Source organism: Crocuta crocuta, unplaced genomic scaffold (assembly GCF_008692635.1).
Source record: "Crocuta crocuta isolate KB4526 unplaced genomic scaffold, BGI_CrCroc_1.0 scaffold369, whole genome shotgun sequence".
Classification (NCBI taxonomy): Eukaryota; Metazoa; Chordata; class Mammalia; order Carnivora; family Hyaenidae; genus Crocuta; species Crocuta crocuta.
This window is the reverse complement of record NW_027529441.1, coordinates 681,646-705,249: the sequence shown is the minus strand read 5'-3', so window position 1 is coordinate 705,249 and position 23,604 is coordinate 681,646. Positions and strand designations below refer to the sequence as shown.

Genomic DNA, 23,604 nt, shown 5'->3' with positions numbered 1-23,604 from the left:
CCAAGATGGTTTCGACAAGTTCATCAGAAGGACAGAAACCGCACGCATAAAATCTCAAAGAAGGAAATTTAACATCTGCACTTAGAGTTCTGGAAATATCTATTAAAATAAGATGAAAGGGACCTTGTAAGAGTTGATGCTATGGGTTTGATACACCACAAGCTCAGTATGAGTCAACAGTTAGGTGTGGTTCCTAATGAATTGAGGAATTGACACTAACATTGTGGAAGCAAACGGGAAGAGTAGGCACCAAACTGCAGAGAGGCTACACTGGACTGATCTCCTGGGAGACAGGGTGCTGGGTTCCAGAAGTATTTACAAGGACGACTATCAAGGAAAGGACTGAAACATAAAGAGAATAGCTCAGAAACCTTATTCAGGGAAGCCTAAACAGAAGACATGGCAGTAGGTAGATGAGATCTGTTTCCAAGCATTTAAAAGGTTATGAGAGAGACTTGCTTTAGACTTGAGAAAAATATGGACACCCAGGGAAATGACAGAAGTCACCAGAAGGAATGTGTTGTCTCAACATGACAGAGAACTTAATCAATTTTGGAGCTACCTAACAAAGCAGATGGTTGAAGAGCTAGAAGCTTCCCAGGGATGGAGGTGGTCACGCACTGGGCCGGCTGACCAGCTGTCAGAAGCTTTGCAGAGAGAGTGCCTACCTTGAGGGAGAGGCTGGACTTTAATCTACTCAAGTCCAAGATGTTAAATCGCCTCTGGAGTCTTTTCTACCAAGTCCACTTCATGCCTCTTTGTAAAAGATGACTTCCAGAATCTTCCCTAATCTGGCTGCCCTTGTTCAGGACATGTGTGCCAATGACTCCGGTCAAGTCTACACATAACCAGATGTGGTACTTCAAGATAATCATCCAGAGCGTAAGAGCCTAATAAAACTCAAAGCCTTAGCCTCTTGGCAGGGAAGCCACACTCAACTTCCATAAAGATCCTTATTTCACAGAAATAAAGGGAACCAGTCACTTTTTTTTTTTTATCATTAAAATGAGAACCGTAAGATTGAATGAACATTTGCTAGAGTCCCTTAGGCATCTGACTCTTGATTTCGGCTCAGGTCATGATCTCTTGGTTCAGGAGTTTGAGCCCAGCATGGGGCTCTGTGCTGGCAGCGTGGAGCCTGCTTAGGATTCTCTCTCCCCCTCTCTTTCTGCCCCTCCCTCTCCTGTGCTCTCTCTCTCTCCCTCTATCTCTCTGTCTCTCTCTCTCAGAAATATTTTTTAAAAAATAATGAGCATTTGCTACCTCTCAGACATCGGACTTGGATTATTACACCTAATTCCCAATTTACCATCATGGCGTAAGCACTATTCTTTTGTTCACCAGTCTCTTTTTAATTACGCATGCTATACCCTCGTACAAGCAACTTTCTATAGAAAGGCAGTCCTCCCAGAGAGATAGTCTCTATGCTTCTTTAGACGCATCATTGCATATGACTTTGCATCCCATCAGGAGTCATTTTACCCTGCCTGCTAATTATGGCCCTAAGACGTTTGATGTAGGAATAAAAACCTAGTATTAGGGTATGTTACCATAAAAGTCATGGAGGTTTTTGGAATTGTATGTAACACCCAGCGGTAATGGACAAAGGAAGGTCCAAGAGGAAAATGTACTTTGTAGGTGGCAGGTGCTGGGTCTGCCTTCCAGTTTGAGGGAAGGTCCCCGAAGCAGTTTCAATGCAGGAGCTATGGCCTCACTTTGCCCACAGCATAGCACCTATTCTACATAAGCTGCTCTAATATTCATGCCCATTCACACCCCTCTCCTGCACACAAAACTCCTTTTTCTGCTTTTGCTGGTAATGTGAATCTCCTTACCATGGGCAAATCTGAATAGCAGCATCAAATCAGCAGCACACTGGCTCTGTAAACCATGCACAGTGAATTGAGCCCTGGGGCTGGGGTAAATAACAAATTATTTCCATAATTGTGGTTGATCTCCCTTGGGTTAACCTCACCCCTCACACACACAGGTTTCTTTCACACCTAGCCCCTCTAGAGTCCTGTGGATTACAAGAAGTAGAAGGTAGAAAATGCCCTCCAAGATCCTGAACAGCAGCAATTTCTTCTGAAAAGGTTCATTTTGTGCTCTATCCCACGTAAGTAGCATAAAAATCTCACCACAACAAGTGGACACAGAGGTTTTCATGAATAGGTCCTGTGTTGCCACAAAAGAATTTGATTCAATGTAACCTATTGGATATTTAGATTGTACTAGCAATTTTATGGCCAGGAAGGTCCTTTCAAAAGGAATTCACATCAGCGGTGTGTAAGTAAAAAGAGTATCCTGAAACGGATTAGATTATCATCTAAGCTGCGTAGGGAGTCAAGAATGGCCGAAATACTGAAATAGAATTAAGCCACTCATTGGGAATGAGAAACAGTCCCTTTTGACTGTGGTCAGTGATTCCTGCCCATGTTCTTCTTAGATTAAACAGTAACAGAAATAAGATAAATAGTATGCTTAGACAATGAAAGATTTTAGAGAAAGAGAGGCTTGGTTTGAATCCAGCCAATACTCAGTAACCGTGTTACTTGGCATCTAATTATTAGCCTTTATAAAAGCCTCAGCTTCACCAAATGGGAGACACAGTCCACACTAATTGGTTAAAATATGGATATGCTGTCCAACCCACTGATTGCTGTAAGAATTAAATATGACTCACGATTTCGTTTTCATGTGGAACTGAAATGACAAAACAAATGAACAAACAAACCCAGAAACAGACTCATAAATACCAAGAACAAACTGGTGATTGCCTGGGGGGTGGAGAGGGGGGGACTGGGCAAAACAGGTGAAGGGGATTAAGAGGTATAAACTTCCACTTATAAAATAAATAAGTCACGGAGATGGAAAGTACAGCGGAAGAAGTACGGTCAGTAACAGTGTCAGGTGACAGGAGGGAAATACACTTACAGGAATAGTCACGGCCTAACGTATAGAATTGCTGAATAACTGTGTTGTCACCTAAAATTAATATAACATGATATATCAGCTATACTCAAATTTTTAAAAAAATTTTAAAGAAGTATATGTGACTCACATTGTAAAACACTTTCCAAGATGATGGCATTCAATAAGGGCTCAGTAAAAAGTAGCGGCTGATATCACATCCTATTGTTTTTGTTAGCCTAATTAGGCATTCCCTTATACACAAGAAATCAAAAAATTACTAAAAAGCTATGCCAGATACAGAAAAACAATGGTTAATAAGCTAGATAGAAGAATATTTTCATGGCTCAGAGCCTGTAGATATTTTAAACAGGATACACAAAAGCACTATCCATTAAGGAAGACCTGAGGAATGAGCTACATTAAAATCAAAAAGTCACAGGCCGCCTGGGTGGCTCAGTCATTTAAGCCTCCAACTTTGATCTCACGGTCTATGAGTTTGAGCCCTGCATCAGGCTCTGTACTGATAACTCAGGGTCCAGAGCCTGCTTTCTCTCTGTCCCTTCCCCACTTGCACCCTGTCTGTCTGTCTGTCTGTCTCTCTCTCTCTCTCAAAAACAAATAAACTTTTTGTAAAAAACTAATAATAATTGGGGCGCCTGGGTGGCTTAGTCAGTTAAGCGTCCGACTTTCGCTTAGGTCATGATCTCACGTTCGTGGGTTCAAGCCCCGCATCGGGCTCTGTGCTGACTGCCAGCTCGGAGCCTGGAGCCTGTTTCAGTCTGTGACTCCCTCTCTCTCTGACCCTCCCCTGCTCACGCTGTCTCTCTCTCTCTCTCCTAGAAATAATAAATTAAAAAAAAAAACCTAATAATAATTAAATTAAATTAAAAAGTCAGATTAACCAAGGACATCTTTAACAGAGTAACAAGCAAGCCACAGAGTGGAAAGGACATTTGCAGTGCATATGTTCAACAAAGACTTGATGCACACAATATGTAAAGAACTGCCACGAATCATTAAAGAGAGACAACTCCATGGAAAGAGAATGAAATATGCATTTCACAAAGATGATGTTGAAATGGTCATTAACACCCCCCCCCCAAATGTGGTCAGCTTCACACTAATAGCTTACAAATGAAAAATTAAAAAGATCTGACACTACCAAGTGTGGGCAAGGATTGGGAACATCTGAAAGTCCCTTAGGCTGCCAACAGGGGCAGAAATTATTTCTATAGTTTGGGAAACTGGTTAGAAGCATTTAGTAAATATGAACGTGTACATTTACCCCATGACAAACCAATTCCATTCCTGAGTATACACCAATAGAAATGTTGACAAACATATCCTGAACACAGATACACAGATATGAGAGCACAGGGCAACATTGCTCATGATCCCCCCCAAATTAGGATCACCCCATATGTACCTGCAGAAAGGTTGCTACACATCAGGGAGACTGAATCTATTGCAATTTATATCTGTTCTCCTGGCATAATTATTTAAAAAAAATTTTTTTTAATGTTTAATTTATTTTTAAGAGAGAGAGACAGAATATGAGTGGGAGAAGATCAGAGAGAGGGAGACACAGAATCCAAAGCAGGCTTCAGGCTCCGAGCTGTCAGCCCAGAACCCAACACGGGGCTCGAACTCACAAGCAGCGAGATCATGACCTGAACCGAAGTCGGATGCTCGACCGGCTGAGCCACCCAGGCGCCCTCTGGCATAACTGTTTACAGAGCTGCTGTATCTCTCATAATTGGCTAGTCTCTAAAGTGTCCTGATGAGTTCATCAGTAGAAATGGTAGAGTAAAGGACCTCAAGAAACTGCTCCTCTGTAAAACCAGTAACATCAGCAAAAATCTTCAAAATCGACTTTTTCCGAGCTCCGGCAATTAATTAGGTCATGCAACAATCTGAGGTTCTTCTATTGGAAAAAAGTGATCGCTGAATCCCAGTCAGAATAGAAGGGTTTGAGGACATTTTAGCTTGCCTTATTCCCACCTTTGCCTCCCGATCTCCACAAGCGTGTGAAAAATGGCAGGCTGGCCGTCACCGAAGGGGGCACTGAGCGCCCACAAAACAACATTCTCCAAGAACTGTCATTATTTGATGTATGACAGTTCGCAGGAAACCCCCACTCACAGTGCTTGTTGCTATCTGACCTCAGAACTCGCTTGTGCACATAGTCTTTTCTCCAAGGGGATTTCTGAGAAATAATCAGTAACAACTGTTAAATATCACAGCTGCCTGAGCCAGTGATGACAGTTGGGGCAATAAAGGAAGCTGACCAAAAAGGTTTTTTTTTTTAATGTTTTATTTATTTGCAAGACCAGGGAGGGAGGGAGGGAAAGAGTGAGCAGGGGAGGAGCAGAGAGAATGGGAGACACAGAATCTGAAACAGGCTTCAGGCTCTGAACTGTCAGCACAGAGCCTGACACGGGGCTTGAACCCACAAACCCTGAGATCATGATCTGAGCCGAAGTCGGATGTTTAACCGACTGAGCCACCCAGGCACCCCAGGAACTTTTTTAAAAGCTGGGGAATAAGATAGTCATAAGCTGTCCACAGTCCCGGGAATCTAGGAAGTCACACACATGCATAAGGCTGTGCATACATTCACAAAACCCTAAGAAGAACCTACCCTCACCCCTCTGGCTGACCTTGAGGCTCTGTGCAAGCAGAGACGAAGGCTAAGGCAAGCTGTTAATTAGTTACCTGAGTGTTGAAGACATAGAGGTCCTTGGGAAAGACTGGATGTCTAATGGCTTCCAGCCCTTTAAGGGAATCTTTGCAGTCACTGGCTGACTACTAAACTAATGGAGCAGAGAGTTCAGTGGCCACACAGCACAAAGAATAAATGCTTTATAGATTTCAGGAAAGTCACTTGACAAACAAGCAAGGGTTACAACAATCAACTACAGCAGGCAGTGGGGGTGGGGGTCAGGGAACCTGGTTTCAGAGTCACCACATGGGGTGCCTGGGTGGCTCAGGAGACTGAGTATCCGACTTCAGCTCAGGTCATGATCTCACAGTTCATGGGTTTGAGCCCCATGTCAGGCTCTGTGCTGACAGCTCAGAGCCTGGAGCCTGCTTCGGATTCTGTGTCTCCCTCTCTCTCTGCCCCTCCCCCACTCAGACTCCATCTGTCTCCCTCTCTTTCAAAAATAAACATTAAAAAAATCTTTTTTAAAAGTCACTACATTATATTATTTAAAATAGAGTTTTCAACAAAGTAGGTGTGAAACATGCAAAGACACAACCAAGCATGGTACACACACAAGGAAAAAAACAGTTAACAGAAACCATCCCTAAAGAAGTCGAGACTTCTAGACAAAGACATTAAATCAACTATTTTGAACATATCCAAAGAACTAAAGAAAGTCATGTCTAAGAAAGTAAAGCATAAGAATGGTAATCTCAACAAATAAAGAATATCAACAGAATACTTAAAAAAAGAGTTTTGTTTTGTTTTCTTTTCAGAGAACCAAATACAAATTCTGGGGTTGAAATGTAGAATAATAGAAGTGAAAAGTTCACCAGAGGAACTCGACAGCAGATTTGAACTGGCAAAAGAAAGAATCAGTGAACTTGAAGTAGGTCGATTGAAATCATCCAGTCTAAGAAACAGAACAAAAAAGGAACGAAGGAAGATAAATACAATCTCAGAAACTTGCACCATCAAGCATACTAACATATACCATAATGGAAGTCCTAGGAGAGGAGAGAAATGGAAAGAAGACTATTTGAAGAAATGATAGTTGAAAACTTTTCAAATGCGATTTAGACACATACATCCAATGCATCCAAGAAACTCAATGAATTCTAGGTAGAATAAACTCAAAGAAATCAATACTTAGAAACATATCATAAGCTATTTAAAAGCAAAGACAAAATGCCCAAAGTACCAACAGAGAAGCAACTCATCTAATATAGATAGATAGATAGATAGATAGATAGATAGAGAGATAGAGAGATAGAGAGATAGATAGATAGATGGGCTCCGTGCCCAAAGTGGCACTTGAATTCATGACCCTGAGTTTAAAAAAAGTTGGATCTTCTACCGATTGAGCCAACCAGGTGCCCCAAGAAGTAACTCATCTATACAAGGGATTCTTCTAAGATTAAAAGCTGATTTCTCATGAGAATCCATGGAGGCCAGATGGCAGTACAATAATACTTTCAAAACACTGAAATAAGACTGTCAGTCAAGAATTCTATATCCAGCAAAACTATCCTTTAAAAAATGAAGGAAAAATGCAGACATTCCCAGATAAACGAAAGTGTCCTGGTTTGGATGATAAAATCCATATTCACACTATATAACTAGTATCCTGCATGTGTGTCTGGGAGTGAGGAGTGGCTTATAAGGTGCTAGAAATTTCTGTTTCTTGACCTAGGTGGTGGTGGTTACTCTGTGATACTTCACTGACCAATACATTTATGTTTTGTACACTTTTTTTTATTAATGTTTATTTGTTTTTGAGAGAGAGTGAGAGAGAGAGTGAGAGAGAGCAGGGGAAGGGCAGAGAGAGGGAGGCAGAGGATCTGAAGCAGGCTCTGCACTGACAGCAGTGAGCCTGATGCAGGGCTCGAACTCATGAACCATGAGATCCTGACCTATGCCAAAGTCAGACACATAACCAACTGGGCTACCCAGGCACCCCAGATCATAGTCATTTTAATGANCAGAGCTTGAACTCATGAACCGTGAGATCATGACCTGAGACAAAGTCAGACACTTAACGACTAGGCCACCCAGGTACCCTTTATGTGTGCTTTACATCACTGATTTAAAGAAAGAAAAAACAGATGCTTTTGGCTGTCCAGAAACAAATGACCACTTTACATTTCTCACTCTAACGCCCAAATGCAAATAATTTAGGGTCCAAACCCAGAAAGTTGGTAAAATAACCTATTATTCTTTCCCATGCCTTTAATTCAGCTCCCTTTTCTGCATGGAATATTCTAACTATCCATTTCACCCAATTCATCCTTTAATATTCATGACCAGGCTTTCCTATACTACAAAGATCTATCACTATATCTGTCTTCCATATCATATATGAACACTTTTTTTTAATGTTTTATTTATTTTTGAGAGAGAGACAGAGACAGAGACAGAGAGAGAGAGAGGATGAGTAGGGGAGGGGCAGAATGAGAGAGTGACACAGAATCCGAAGCAGGCTCTAGGATGTGAGGTGTCAGCACAGAGCCTGACTCAGGGCCCAAACTCACAAGCCATGAGATCATGACCTGAGCCGAACATGGACACTCAATTGACTGAGCCACCCAGGCACCACTGAACACTTCTGAGAGTAAGAACTGTGTCAACATCTTCTTGTTCTCAATAGCACTGTGAAAAGCATATAAGAAGCCCAGACTACGAGTTGCAGGAATTCCTACATTATGGAAACAGATGAAGGGAGCCTTCCTCACTAACACAACAAGAAGTTCTGGTAGAATGCGTCACAACCAACCAAACTCAAACAATTCCCTAGAAAAGCAAATGTTAACCCTGCTGTGATTAGCAGGTTAGTATTTAAAAAAAACAAAAAAACAAAAAAACAAAAAAAACCACAATTAACACTCCAATTTCAAGAACACTGGGTACAAATTGCTGATAAGATGAGGAAATTATTCGGGTACAGCTAGTCATTTCTGGGATGTCATTGTTTTATTTTATGAGTAATGTTCGAAGAGAACATTATGATGAAAAATTTTGACAGCTCAAATCATTTCTAAATTAAGGAATTCATCATCTTTTTCTAAAGCTCTTCACAAATGGTATTGAGACTACGCTGACGAATCCTTCAACCCGTGGCAAAGAGCTCAAGCCTCTCAAATTCAACTCACATCCTTCCCCAGGCTTCCTGTGGAACCTTCTGGGTGACTTCTCTCATTTCTGAATTCAATAGAGATGTTTATGTTGTCATTGATCATTTTTTTGTTTCTCTAATGAGCAGAAGATAAAAACCCAGCACTAAAAGGAAAACCGGGTTGGGGCACTACAGGCCAAGGAAGAAGGTATCTGGTTTGGAGGTTTGAAACGGCCAGAGTGGAGGCGCCTGACAAACCTGGAAGAGGAAGGCATCACCCAGGGAATTGCTGAGGCAGAAAACGAAATCCTTCTTGGGGTGTTCGGGCACGGCCTGCACGATGCTGTTCTCTACCCACACGGCGTGCTTCGGGATGCTGTTGTGGTCTATTCCAGACCGGCCGTCGCTCTCATAGAAGAAGAGTGTGCACCCTGAGGAAACAAAACAGGGGTCTGCGTGAGCATTCGGCGCTTGTGACACAAAAAGTAGGTAGTAGAATCTACTGTCCAGTTCCCATGACGAGGAAAGGGCTGGAAATTAAAGCGTGTGGAAACCGAGGGAGAAAAGAATGGGGTCTTGCTTGTCACGAAGTCTTGGATAGACTGAGAGAAGGGCAAAGATTTTTGAATCCTGGTTTCTCAGGCCACATGAGGCTCCCTCACGTATGCCCTCAAGTTCCTTAAGACCCTGACTTTCTTGGAGTGTTTTGTCATAGGTGTGCTCATAGGCGTACAGGGATCCTGCAGCCACTTTGGCCAGTGGTGGCTAGAAACCCGGCTCCAATGGTCGGAACTGCAGTCATGGCGTGTGAGGACCACCGATCAGTACTGGCCCACTGGAGTCCCTTCCCAGCGGCTCACATGATATACAACCGGGCAACACAATGCTAGGGGGTTCTTGGCTAGGCCCTTAGAGCAAACAATTCATAATACAAGCTTTGGGTGCTTTAAGGATAAGGAAAGAAATGATAGATTCTGTCAAATATGTGCTACAGAATGCTCTTCTAGAAATAAACCATGTCCGGTTCCCATTGAAAGAAGAAATGGCATGGCGCACATACGAAGGTCTGAGGTGGGCAGGGTGGGTAGCTCGAGGCCTGGTCCACACTTAATGATCCTGTGAAACTAATGAGACTGAAACAATAAAAACCTCCCATAGATTTATGGCAAAGTGGCTTCAGTGGATGGCCTTCATGGTCCCTTTAACGTGAGGCTCCCTTTCATAGTTATCACCAGCTGAACACTGACTGTCAACGAATCGAAACCAATTTCAGGGAAAGCCTGGGTCCAACTTTATGACTCTTTCTTAACTGCAAGGACCACACATGATGTGACTGACAAAGCCCCTGAAAGTACAATCTACGCAGCTACAAGAGGAGTTTTTTCATAGAGCGAATTTGCACATATGTGATGAGTCATGTAGAATGAAGGGGATTGGTGGAAAGTCACATTAGGTCAGAGGCAATTTTTCCCAGGCCGTAATATTTCACATTCGCATGGTAACAGCTGCTGAAATGCAATGTTCCCAAATGCAGCGAACATAGCACAGTGGCATGCAGTGTCCACGCATTTCACAACTTCTCGCTTGGCACAGTTTCCCAAATGCTTTCCTTACTAGTCCTACTGTATGGTGTCCCTGGGCCTTGTGGTTTCTTAATTCTTGTTCTTGTCTCAATAATCCAGGAGTTTTGATTCTTCTTTCTACTTACTCAAGTTATATTCACTTTTTTATCTTATTTTTTTTAAGTTCATTTATTTAATTATTTTGAGAGAGCAAGAGCGAGAGAGGGAAGGAGAGAGGGAGAGAGGCAGAGAGAGGGAGAAAGAATCCACAGCAGGTTCTGTGCTGATAGCACCGATTTGGGGCGCAATCTCACAAACTGTGAGAACATGACCAGAGCCGAGACGGAGTCGGATGCTTAACCAACTGAGCCACCAAGGCATCTCATATACTCATTTTTTTCTTAAAGGTGATATCTTACATTTTCTATAGTATTTATGGATAAAAAGTAAGATGTTAACCTACGTACTAAAAGGGTATTTATCTATCCATCTATTCTATCTAGCACTGGGTTAGAAAGTTGCATACATGTAATTTAATGATATACCTATTGAGTAGCCTGCCCCAACCTTGTCTTTTCCATAATCCCTGTTATCGTGAAGACCCCAGGTCTTTTCAGAAACACATGTAACACACTGCAGAAACTTCTGAACCTCCTATTTCCACTTCTTGAGCTAGCACAGATCAGAGATAAATATAAGAAAGACAATGGAAAGGGGATGCCATTTTCCTCCAAATCAGAGGCTCCTGAAGTGCAGCAATCTTGCCCTTGAGGGGACATATGGTGATGTGTGAAGACATTTTTGGTTCTGTCACTGGGTGTAGGGGTTGGGGAGGAGGTGCTACTGGCATCCAGCAGGTAGAGGACAGGGATCCTGCTAAACATCTTAGTACCCAGGACAGAATCCCTACCAAGAATTTTCTAGAAAATGTCAAGAGTGCCCCCGTTGAGAAACCCTGCTCTAACCTGTAGGGCTAACACTACGGTAATGATGAGCTGATTGTGACAGAAAAGGAGAAACACAGCTGTACCAAGGGGCGAGGACAGAGAATGAAGCCCGTGGATAACGGAGAGGGGACATCCATGACCCTGGGCAAGTGCCGACCTTGAACATTTTATACAGTCTCCTCAAACTGCTGTTTTTATAATCTTCCAATGTTGGTTTACAATCACCCATGACAGTAGGTGGTTAAAATCCACTTGTACTCTAATTATCTCCTTGCTCCGTTGAGAAGACAAACACGAAGCAACAAATCCAGGGCCCACACGCTCCCTCATAGCAGTCCACCGGCCTTCGTCTTCGCCTGAAGCCTGTTTCCAATTCTGTGTCTCCCTCTCACTGACCCTCCTCTGCTCACGCTGTCTCTCTCTGTCTCTCAGAAATAAATGAAACATTAAAAAAAATTTTTTTTACAATAAAAAATTAATTATCCTGTCTAAAGTGAAAGAATCTTTGGAGAAATCTCCCCCCACGGCTCCCAGGTGCTCTACTTTTTATTTCCTGATATCCAAGGGTTGCTAAGAAAAAAAAAACAAAAAATAAAAACCAGCAGCACATTCTGCCTTTGAGTGGCAAGGACGAGCCCTGAGCGTGTCAACATATAATGGGAGCCTGTCAGGATTAAGAAACGAAGGATTCGGTGGCTCTGTGTTCTGGGCCTGGATCCTGACAGACTGTGTCACTCAGATCTGGGTCACCAAGAAAGTGAAGGCTCCCTCCTCCAGCGGGCTCCTGAGCTGACCTCTGAAACGCCGCACGGTGGCCTCCAGGATCATTTATTCTCTAAGGGAATGGCAGAAACAAAACAGTCCCCTCTTCCGTGTCCCAAGTTAAAAATCACCTAATTGTTATTCTCTGACACTGACATTGGTGTTCCCTAATTTAGTGTTAGATGATGGGGGAAGCTTGTTTCACACATACATCCGGGGCCTGTCATGGTGAATTATATCACCCCAAATTCCTATGTTGAAATCCTACTCCGGTACCGCAGAACGTACTGGATATCTGGAGATCGGATGGTAAAAAAAGGTAATTACAATAAAAAGAGGTCATATGAGTGAGCCCTAATCCAATCTGACTGCTGACCTTATAAGAAGCGGGGGTATGGCCACAGACAGGCAGAAGGGGAAGGCCATGAGAAGATACTGGAAGAAGACAGCCATCTATAAGCCAAAGAGAGAGATGGCAGCAAACACCAACCCCACTCACACCTCGTCGCCTCCAGCCTCCAGAACTATGAGAAAATAAATTTCTTTCGTCAAACCATTCGGTCCGTCGTGCTTTGATACAGCAGTCCTAACACAGGGCCGGGGATATGCCTCTATTCTTGTGCAGGAATGGGGATCTGGTATGAGCTATCTTGACCACAGGGAGCAAGATCACACTCTGGGAATAACTGAGCAACAAGAGAAAATGAGCCTGGGACCCGGAAGACTCAGGAAGGAGTCACCGCGGCTCCGTAAGAGGGGAGGGAAATCAGTTCCATCTTGCTTAATGCGCTGTCGCTGTGGGTCTCGGTGACATGCAGCAAAGCACACGTTCTAATTACCAAGCTCCCTTCCTGTCTCACCAGGCGTTGAAGCAACAGTTGGGGCCAGCCTACACCTTGCTTGTCCTTCGAGGATTGGCCTGAGCATCACCACAGACCCCAGGGTGTCCTGTGCCTCTAGCACTGGGTGTCCTCAACACCAACCACAGTCAGTGAGATTGAGGATCAAACGGTTTAGAGGGCACGCCACACATGTCCTTCATGCCTGTTAACCTATCTGACCTGTCCTGCCACATCTACCCCCATTTCAAACGGCACTTGCGACAAAAAGTCTAAGTGGGCTTCAAGTAAGACACAGAGCTCAGAGGCGCCTGGGTGGCTCAGTCGGTTAAGTATCCGACTCTTGATCTCAGCTCAGGTCATGATCTCATGGTTTGTGAGTTCAAGCCCCTGCATTGGGCACCACTTGAACAGTATGGAGCCTCCTTGGGATTCTGTCTCTCTCTCTCTCCCCCCACACCACTAATTCTCTCTCTCTCTCAATAAATAAGAAAACCTAAAAAAAAAACTTTTTTATTTTTTTAATGTGTATTTATTTTTTGAGAGAGACAGAGTGTGAGCGGGCACAGAGCAGAGAGAGAGGGAGACACAGAATCTGAAGCAGGTTCCAAGCTCTGAGCTGTCAGCACAGCACCTGACGCAGGGCTCAAACTCACAAACTACAAGACCATGACCCGAGCCAAAGTCGGATACTTAATCGACTGAGCCACCCAGGTGCCCCTAAAAAACCTTTTAAGAAGAGGCACAGAGCTCATAAATGCATTTATTCTACTGAGACACATGCACACGTTCACAAGAGTATATACATCTACCTCAAAAGCGTGAATGACTAGGAGAGCAACATATATAAGTATTATGCTTATTCACGAAAAGGCAGTGAGCCCTCCATGTGAGTATGGACACACACACTTCTATATTCAAAACATGTCTATACAACAGTGACTTTTCCACAAACATATGATGGCTCAGACACTATATGAAAGGTCAAACCCTATGAAATCAGTGGTATTCTATCATTCTCTTGAACCTAAAACATAGTGATTTCTTGGGCTTCAACCTAATGAGTTTGCCTCTACACCCATCACTTCAGGGGGTATTCCAATGACTTGAATGATTAAACGAAATTTTGGGGGGGAACATGTTCCTCAAAGCCATCATACTAAGCAGCTACATATAGGAGGAAACCGGGTATACAATGCCCCTCTAGCTTAACTGTCAGAAAGTAAAGAAAACAAAGCTGGTGGGGAAGCCAGAGTGGGGAGTTACTAAATAACCAAGGAACAGAGAGTTTCAGTTAAGTGAGATAATTGCATCCCAGAGATCTGCTCTCCAGTCAATGATACTGTAACGTACACCTAAAATCTTAAGATCTCACACTAAGTTTTCTTATCACAACAAAACAAAGCTTGTTCAAATCGGTACAAAATAGGGGCACCTGGGTGGCTCAGTCCATGAAGAGCCCAACTCTTGATTTCGGTTCAGATCATGATCTCACAGTGGGCAAGATCAAGCCTCACATGGGGTTCTATGCTGACAGTACAGAGTCTGCTTGGGATTCTCTCTGTGTCTCTCAAAATCAATAAATAAACTTTTTTTTTTTTAATCTTAAAAAAAAATTGGTATGGGGCACCTGGGAGGCTCAGTCGGTTAAGCATCAACTTCGGCTCAGGTCATGATCTCGCAGTTTGTGGGTTTGAGCCTCAAGTCCGGCTCTGGGCTGATAGCTGGGAGCCTGGAGCCTGCTTCGAATTCTGGGTCTCCCTCTCTCTCTGCCCTTCCCTGCTCACGTTCTGTCTCTCCGTCTCTCAAAAATATAAATAAATGTTAAGAAAAAACATTTTTTTAACTGGCATAAAATATAATTTAAAAAAACATCATGTGCACAGGTGCGCCATGGTGGGCTGGGTACTTCGCGCAGTGGGGGAAAGGCCGCCCACTCCTACCTTTCAAGGACACCCAGTAGTGCTTCCACTTCCTCCGGGTGGCTGACTCCACCTTTTTGTTCTTCTTGTGCACCAGGAAGTTCTTGACGGCCAGCGCCCCGGCCTTGCGCACCGTGCCCTGCGCGGCCGTGAGCAGGATGTCCGACTGGCCGGGGGAGCTCAGGGTGCCACTGCTCTGCTCGTCACTGTGCGCCGAGCCGGCCTCCTCCAGGCTCTCGCTGTTGGTGGTGCTCATCTCCAGCTCCCGCCGGAAATTCTCGTACACTCCCTGGCGGGCCGCGTCCCCCGTAGAGCTGCTGCCACTGTCACTGCCCACAAAGGCGCGGCCGGCGGGGGGCGAGTAGCTGGAGTTGGTGGCATTGGATCGCCGCGACAGCAGGTCCGTGTCGGTGGCGGCCCCTTCGATCCCGCTGTCCGCAAACTCACTGCCCTCGCCAGCATTAACATCCTTAGGAGCCAGAAAGGGAGAAAAAGAACACATGTATCAGCAGAGAAGCAAGCCTCGGGCTGTGTGGCCGGAAGGCTGTACGGGACCCATGGGTGCGCCTGCTCTCACCCCGACCTGGACCACTTACTCCTCAAGCCCCAGACCCACGGGTACCCAGCCTGCCCGCAGAGCGGCTCAGGAAAACCACCAAGCCACCCGGGCATGCATTTGAACAAGCTGAAATGTTCCAGAAAGACATATTTAAAAACAAGGAACGTTCCAAAGAACTCACCATTTATCTGACGCAGGTAATTAACTAATTGGAGAATCCGCTCCTGAGATTCTCCCACCTCATCAGCCTGCCCAAAACGCCAGGAAATTCTGCAGGCTGATTACTGCTTGCGGAGGTAGGGGGTTACAATGGATAACAAGGTCTTTACAGCTAATACTTTCTTTTTTTTTTTTTAAATAAAGGGCCTGGAGTTAGGAGTCTGTTTTATAATGCGGCAACTAAAAAGATACCTAGCATACCGCCTCACCCACTCACCCTGCAAGGACCCAGGTCCCACAAGCAGGCAAGAATCTTCATGCTGGACCCAGCTTCGCTTCTTGAAAACAAGCAGCCTCTCACACTGCATGAAGCTAAATAAGTTTGTGGGGCCCACAGCTCCAATACAGGCTCTCCAATTACCTTGCCCTTTCAAACTGGGGATGCTAAGAGCCCAAAGCAAGCTAACTCACTGCCCCGGGGCCAAGTGACAGCTTGTGGCAACTGCCAATGTGTGGAGGTATCAATTCCCAGTTTAAAAACATTTGGAACTTCCAAAGCACGGTCCCTGCTCTCAAGCTGAACATTTCCGGGACACAGATACGTCTGTTCTTAAATCAGAGTCTTAATTGCACTAAAGTGCTACAGGCATACCCATAAACAATAATTAAATAATGGTAGTAATCAAGGAAGGATAATGACAGCAGTATTGGATAGGACAGCTCAACAGTCTCACGGATAAGAAATTAAGAGTGCTTTTTCTCAAAGGGGGAGAACAGGAACATGGGTCTGACATGGTGGCATCGACGGCAAAGTAATACATGTGTTGGGGATTTAACCACTTTTTGAGCCTTTGGTCTCTTGAGCATCTAATTATGGTTCGAAAATGTAATAACTAACAGACTGTCTGAGTCGGCATGAAAATGAATGCTTTGGGCTCAAATATTTGCTGAGAGGCAATGGGGCCGAATGAACGAAGCCACCGACAAATACTCTCCGGTGTGAAGCCCAAATAGGTGCTCTGCCCAGATCTCTAAGCATCACACTCGGTTCTAAGTTAGGGCCCCAAAAGTCACTTCACCTGTATCGTGAATAGATACTAAGTGAAAAACTGAAAGATGGGTGCAGCCAGACGTGACAAACAAGAGGAGACCCAGAAAGACAAACGTTCTATGATTCACTTACACGTGGAATCTAAAAATGTTGAATTCATAGAGCAGAGAGTGGAACAGTGGCTGCCAGGGGTGGGGGGCAGTGGGGGAAATGGGGTGGTGTTGGTTAAAGGGCACACACTCAGTTATAAAATTAGTAAGTTCTACAATTCTGATGTGCAGCATGATGTATACATATAGTGAATACTGTGTGGGATACTTGAAATTTACAAAGGGAGCAGATCTTAAGGGGTTTTGCCACAAAAAAGGTAATTATGTGAGGTGATGATGTGTTAATTAACTTGATTGTGGTCATCATTTCACAATGTATACGTATATCAAATCATTATATTGTGCAGCTTCAAGACCAACAACAACAAGAAAACAAACTATGCAAAAAGAGGAAAATAGATGACTTTATAGTGGATATAGGTGGCAAATGCTATCTCAGCCAGGTGTTCAAGGGTAACTGGGAACCCTCTCTACTTTCTAAAATTGTTCTTAAAAAAAAAGAAAGAAAAGGGGAGCCAGAGTGGCTCAGTCAGTTAAGCATCCGATTTCAGCTCAGGTCACAGTCTCACAATTTGTGAGTTCGAGCTCCACCACAGGCTCTGCCCTCACAGCATGGAGCCTGCTTCAGGTCCACTGTATCCCTCTCTCTGCTCCTCCCTGGCTCGAAAATAAACATTTAAAAGAAGAAAGAAAAGAAAAAAACAATAAGACAGTAGCAGGAAGTTGATAAGATAGCTTCTAAGGACCAACTACATTTCCAGGGGAATTCAGACCTAGGGGATTTACAGAGACTAAGGGGATAAAGAAACTGTGGGCGCCACTCAGGGGCACCCTCCTCTGCAACTGCTGTTGCCATCACTTTGCTATCCGCCATCTCGCCTATTAACTGCCAGCAATGGTCACGAAGGAGTCAGATCCAATGGATAAACATTCTCTATACCAACAGAGAAACACAGTTAAGCACTCACATTTCTCCCAGCAGGGACACTATGTCAATAAGACAATAAGTAAAGTCACCATAACTAATGACTAGATAACCATGAGAAGCGGGAGATGCGTTTATGAATTTCCTAAACATCTGGATTCATCTTCACGTGTGTCGGTCTTTCTCCTGAAGAAGCAAAGGAATCAGCGACAAACACCCCTCTAAAATGCAAAGAGAGGAGAGGCTTCTCTGTAAGACAGGAGAGATCAGCTACGCAGGTAACCTCCCTAGTCCAAAAGAGAAAGGCCTCAGAACATGGGGGAGAATGGACTCAAGGCATCTCGAAATGCCCAGAGTTCCAGAATAAGAAGGAACGTTGCAAAGCCAACCCCTTGATTAATGGGTGAGGATGCTGGCTGGTGGCAGGCTGCGGGCTGGAACCCACGTTTCCAACTGCCTCTTCCACGACGACATGGCAGCCTCCCTGTTCGGATGCAACAACACCTTACAGATTCTTTATCAATAGTCAACGCCATGTCTTGCTCTGTCTTTTTTTTTGGGGGGGGGAGGGCCCAACACTGCTTTTTCCAGGTTTTCCCAGCAAAATCTGGCAGACTATCTATATGCCCTACTTACCAAGCAAAGAGCTCAAAGCCCAAAGTTGGGGGAAGGGGAAGGAAGAGATAAAAGAGGAGGAGGGAAACAGGAAGAGACCAGACAGGCCAAACCCTCAAGAGCTTGTGTCTTAACCGTCTACTTTCCCACAAACCATTTCCCCCTTTTACAGAATACCCTGAGGCCCCTATTGAAACTAGAAGTGAAGACCTCAGTAGAAACTCACCTCTCTGTCACACCTGAACATCTCATGCCAACTGATGCTCTAATCTTGCAGCGGCCCAGCCTCTGTGTGTTCAGCTCCGGGCCGGCCACTAAACTAAGCAAAGAAGCGATTACTCCAGGTAAGAGGCCTGCTGGCCCCAGCCGAGCGTGCATACCTTTGGAACACACAACCTGTGTAACTACTGGGGAATGCTCTGGATCTACGATCCAAGCCGACTCCACCTCGTCTCCACAAGTGGCTAAGCAGGCTAAGTGGTACACATTCTCCACCGATATGTGACCCAGCCTGTTGGGAAACATGCTGGCTGCCCAGGCCCAGCCCCTATTTGGTCATGAAGCTTGGGATGTCCCAAATACCCAGAGGCCCCAGGCTCTAGCATCATGGGAAACCCAGAGGCACTACTCGACACCTGAATGGTCAATGAGAGGATGCCATGACACCAGCAACCTCCAGCGTTAGTGTGGGAAGGAATCATCTGTAGAACTGTACTACCCAGGTGCGTAAGCATGACACAAGAAAATACATATTTATAGGTCTTAGAATCTCCAGGACAAACCAAAGCCAGGTACTCTGACAGAGAGGCTCTGGGTTCACATTTCAGTTTTTTTTTTTTTAAGTTTTTATCTTTTTTTAAATGTTTATTTATATTTGAGAGAGAGAGAAACAGAGCACAAGTGGAGGAAGGTCAGAGAGAGAGGAAGACAATCCAAAGCAGGCTCCAGGCTCCGAGCTGTCAGCACAGGGCCTGACTCAGGGTTCGAACGCACGAGCTGTGAGATCATTGACCTGAGCCGAAGTCGGATGCTCAACCGACTGAGCCACCCAAGTGCCCCTAAGTTTTTATCTTAATTCCAGTTAGTTAACATACAGTGTTATATTAGTCTCAGGTGTACAATAGAGTAATTCAACACTGCCATACGTCCCTCTGTGCTCCCTGGGTTCACACTTTGAAAAACACCAGGCACCCCTCAATGGCTGCATCCCAGATGCCCATCACTCTCCGATCCCACGGTGCATATCACTGTAAAGCGTTTTCCAACCGCTCAGAAGAAAGGCAGCACCACAGTCATGGAAACATTCCTTGGTGGTCATCTTTCCAAGGGCTCCTCCTCCCACCTCAGTCTCAGATTCTCCCCCTATTCAGAAGCCCCTCAGAACCTTCCAGTCTTCCTGGCATCAAGGAATCCAGGAGACCAACCCCTGGGAAGAGTCTCATGGAAGCCTCAGCTGTGTTTACAGCAAATGCAACATACGTTCCTTGCTACCACCTGAGACATCTTAGCATCTGATAGGTCCTAGTATTTAACCAGAGACTCCATTTTAATTCAAAAGTCAAAGGACATCAAGGGAAGTGGCGAGAAGTAGCTCTGGTCTGGTTAGAGACTTCTAGGAAATTGCTCACAATAAACTCTCCGTGTTAGAAACACACTCCACTGGAGAGGCTTCCGATTATACACAACATTCATGGAGTCGAGAGGCTGTTAAATCTTGCTCTGCCTGGACAAACCCTCCCAAGCCAGATCTGTAGAGCACTCACCAGTTTCCACTGCATTGGCAGGGTCCCAGCACGAACGTGTACACTTTCCTCCTGGAGGCACAAGTGGCCAGCTGTAGCCCAAGGCGTGCTACAGCTGCGAGGCAAGATTTGCCACAGTCATCACAGCCGGGACACGAATGCCTAAATGAGCTCCAGGACGAACACGGAGGAGACAGGTGGCAAATTTCAACGAAGGGCCACGCAGCATGAATGCAGGCTAATGATACACTGTGGCAAGGCTCAAGTTGTTTCGGGGGCAGCTACGAAATACTCTGAGGGACAGATTTTCTGTGTTAATGAAAGGTGAACACAATTTTGAAAAGGTGATAGGCCACAAGTTCAAGGGCCGTGGGACAATTCAAGGACCAGCAAGATCAGTCAATCAATCATTTAGCGGACTTAGAAGCTGAATGCAGNTGATAGGCCACAAGTTCAAGGGCCGTGGGACAATTCAAGGACCAGCAAGATCAGTCAATCATTTACTGGACTTAGAAGCTGAATGCAATTAGAAACTATTTTGTTGGCAGGGCACCTCGGTGGCTGAGGCGGTCAAGCGTCTGACTTCAGCTCAGGTCAGGATCTCATGGTTTGTGAGTTCGAGCCCTGAGTCGGATTTGGTGCTGTTAGCACAGAGCCCACTTCAGATCCTCTGTCCACCCCCCTCCCCTCTCTACCCTTCCCCTGTGCTCTTTCTCTCAAACAATAAACATCAAACAAAACAAAACAAAACAAAAAAACAACAACAACGATTTTCTTGGTTACTTTAATGTCCCTGAAGGCACCAGCTCAACTTTCATATACCTGTAACAGAGAAGCTCTATAGAGCCTGTCAGTAGAGAACAGTTCACTGAATTTCAGTGGGTTGAGGAAATTTCAAACTGCAGAAGCTTTGAATTCAAACAATGTTTGCCTTGTTAAATAAATTCTAAAATACTCCTCCCCCAGAACACGTGAGTGGCTCAGTCAGTTAAGCATCCGACTCTTGATTTTTGTCTCAGGTCATGATCTCAAGGTTCATGAGATCAAGACCCGCATCGGGCTCTGTGCTAGCAGCATGGAGCCTGCTTAGGATTCTCTCTCTCCCCGTCTCTCTCTGCCTCTCTCTCTCAAAATAAATTTTAAAAAACATTTAAAATAAAATAAAATAAACATAAAATCCTCCTCCCTTGATTTCTCATCTTCTTATCCCCAAAATGTAGGTAAGTCCCCCTCCCACACACATGCACAGACATGAATGAATACTGTCTTTGGCTCCTATCATTCCTTGCTCGGGAGCTCCAGTATATTCTTAGTATACTCTCCCTTGGTAATCTCAGTATGGTCAATACTGATCCTAGGGAAGTTACTTTGAGCCAACTGGTGCCTCAGTTTCCCCCTCTATAAAATGGGATTAACAACCGTCATCTATTCTTTAAGACACCTTGTAAGATAATGAGGAGTTAACTCAACAAACTAGAACTGGGCCCAGCACACAGCACCTGCTCGGAAGTGTTAACTCTAATTACCGTTCATTTCCATCTTCAGCCCTTCAACTCAGCCCAAGGACAGAAGGCATGGCTGACCTCACTCCCTCGCTCCCGGCACTAACATGGAAAAGAGGTTGTGGCTGACAAAGCCGTGGAAAACAAGGGCTCCTGGCGAAAAGAGGCCGAGCAAGGCTGGTGCGAGCCAATGAAACCCCTTTGGAGTATTTTCACATTCACACAACAGCATAATAACCTAGGAAAATGGTGATGTTTTCTACACTGTAGATTGAGAAGTCCTGGGCACTGTTATTAATAATTACCATTCCTGATTTGCTAGAAATATTGCAATGCTGCTTTTCCATCACTGGAAGGCTTCTCCCTCTCTCTCCCTCCCTTTCGCCAATGTCCACGGCCTTTTTGCATTTCTAATTCTGAAGTTTGTAAATTCTACCCCTGGGCTCCCCACTATCAGTCGCCTCGCACATGTAATTCCTTTTAGAGGAACTTCTGAAATCTGGTTCTATTTCCCCCTTCTTCCTTTCCCAAGGCAAAATTTCCATGCCTTTTGTATGTTTCCAAAACCTCTTCCCTTGTTTTCTAATGATTCCCAATGGGAGTGACTCAAAATTTCTCCCAATCACAAGGACGGGAAGCAAAGTTTTTACCGTTGCTAAAAAGGGAGTCAGAAATAAGTTGGCAAAGGCTTGAAATGTTGCTCCAGGTAACTGCAGACTGGAGACTGCCTTATATCTACGTCAGTGAATCATCTTTCTCTCTTTTCATCCGGGTTTCTATGTAGATGCCTCAAACCCTGGAGTCACTCTCCCCTCCTCACTACCCACACTAACTATCACATTGTCCCGCAGGCTCTGGGTGACCTTTCTTGGAGCCACGCCCCCGGTTCAGCAACAAGCTCTCTCTTCCTTCCTCCTTCCTCAGTGCATGCTGCATGCCACTGCTAGGTAAACTCCCAGGAGCCCCACGGAAGGCCCCTCAGCCTGTCTTTCAAAGCCCCTGTGAATGCCCAGCCTTCGCATTGGAGCCTTGGATATACCTACCAATCACTGAAATTGAAGGACTCATTTCAGCAGATGTTCTCGACCTTTCTTGCTTTCAGAAGCCCTTACCCTTCAAGGCTCGGGTCACACCCCTCCGTTCCGCAGCTAGAAGACTTTCCCTCCAACTGCCAGGCCATCTTTTCTGTAGCATCTCATTCCCTCCCGCTCCCGCCCCCCCCCCGCAACTGTGCTCCAGACACGTTGGCCTCTTCACTTTGCCCCAAACAGACAGGGCATATTCCCACCTTCCAAATCAATGGCCGACTCCGCTTTTCCTTCGAGTCTCTACCCAAGTCTGCCCTCTAGAAGGAGCTAAGTCTGACCACCCGGTCTCAAATTGCCCCAACCTGTGTCCCCCCATGACCTTCTCTTCCGCGCCCCGCTCTTTGTTCCATAGCATGTTGAATACTTATTATGCTAATTCTTTTCTGCATACACACCTCCATTTCACCCCAAACTAGCTGGAAGAGCTCAGGGACCTTTTTGGTTGACGCATCTGCAAGGGCACTTCAAACAAATAAACCCACCTTGGAATGAATGGACTGCTTGCTGTTCATGTCCCACCAGAATCTCAAAACAGGGAAAACAGTGTCTCATGGATGACATTTTAGTTTATTCAAATGGTTTAGTCATTTCCAGGTTCAGCTCACGCTCAGCTGTGGTTGAGGTGACAAATTAATCCTATCTCTCATGCCTAACTTGGCGATCTTCAAGCAATCCGATTTTACCATGTTCTTTATGGGTATAACCAGAGTTCATTTAGTAGTGTTACCTTAATTTTTTTTTAAGTAGAGCAAGAAAGACATGATGGGCTGTCCTGTGGCCCATAGTAGATAACCTGCCTACAGTGCTCCAAAGCAAATGGCACCCAAATGATGATGGAAAGTCTGTTGGCTCTTCCCTAAGTTCTACATGGAGACGCTCTTAGGTCTTCATAGCAGGCTGGTTGGGAGGGCTCTGAGCTGCCAATCCCGGCCTCTCCTCCTCCCCAGTGATGCTTAGGACACCAGCATTTTCATTCATCAAGGGACACAGGCAGTTCCCCCTCTTCAAGTACTAAGCTAAAAATGTGAATTTCGAAGGCTTGAGCTTCCCCAGCCTACATTAGCAGAAATGAGCAGCTCTCAAAGTGCTGCC

The 23,604-nt window shown here is 44.9% G+C and overlaps 1 protein-coding gene across 1 annotated transcript in view; it reads right to left on the bottom strand.

Moving 5' to 3' along the window:
* TIAM1 (TIAM Rac1 associated GEF 1) overlaps positions 1–23,604 on the bottom strand; it is a 210,243-nt gene that overhangs the window by 106,750 nt on the left and 79,889 nt on the right. Inside the window, exons 4-5 of the mRNA XM_077760193.1 lie at positions 14,783–15,230; positions 8,927–9,160 (exon numbers count right to left, since the gene is read on the bottom strand). Coding sequence (XP_077616319.1) covers positions 8,927–9,160; positions 14,783–15,230 — 682 coding nt within the window. The remainder of the gene's footprint in view (positions 1–8,926; positions 9,161–14,782; positions 15,231–23,604) is intronic.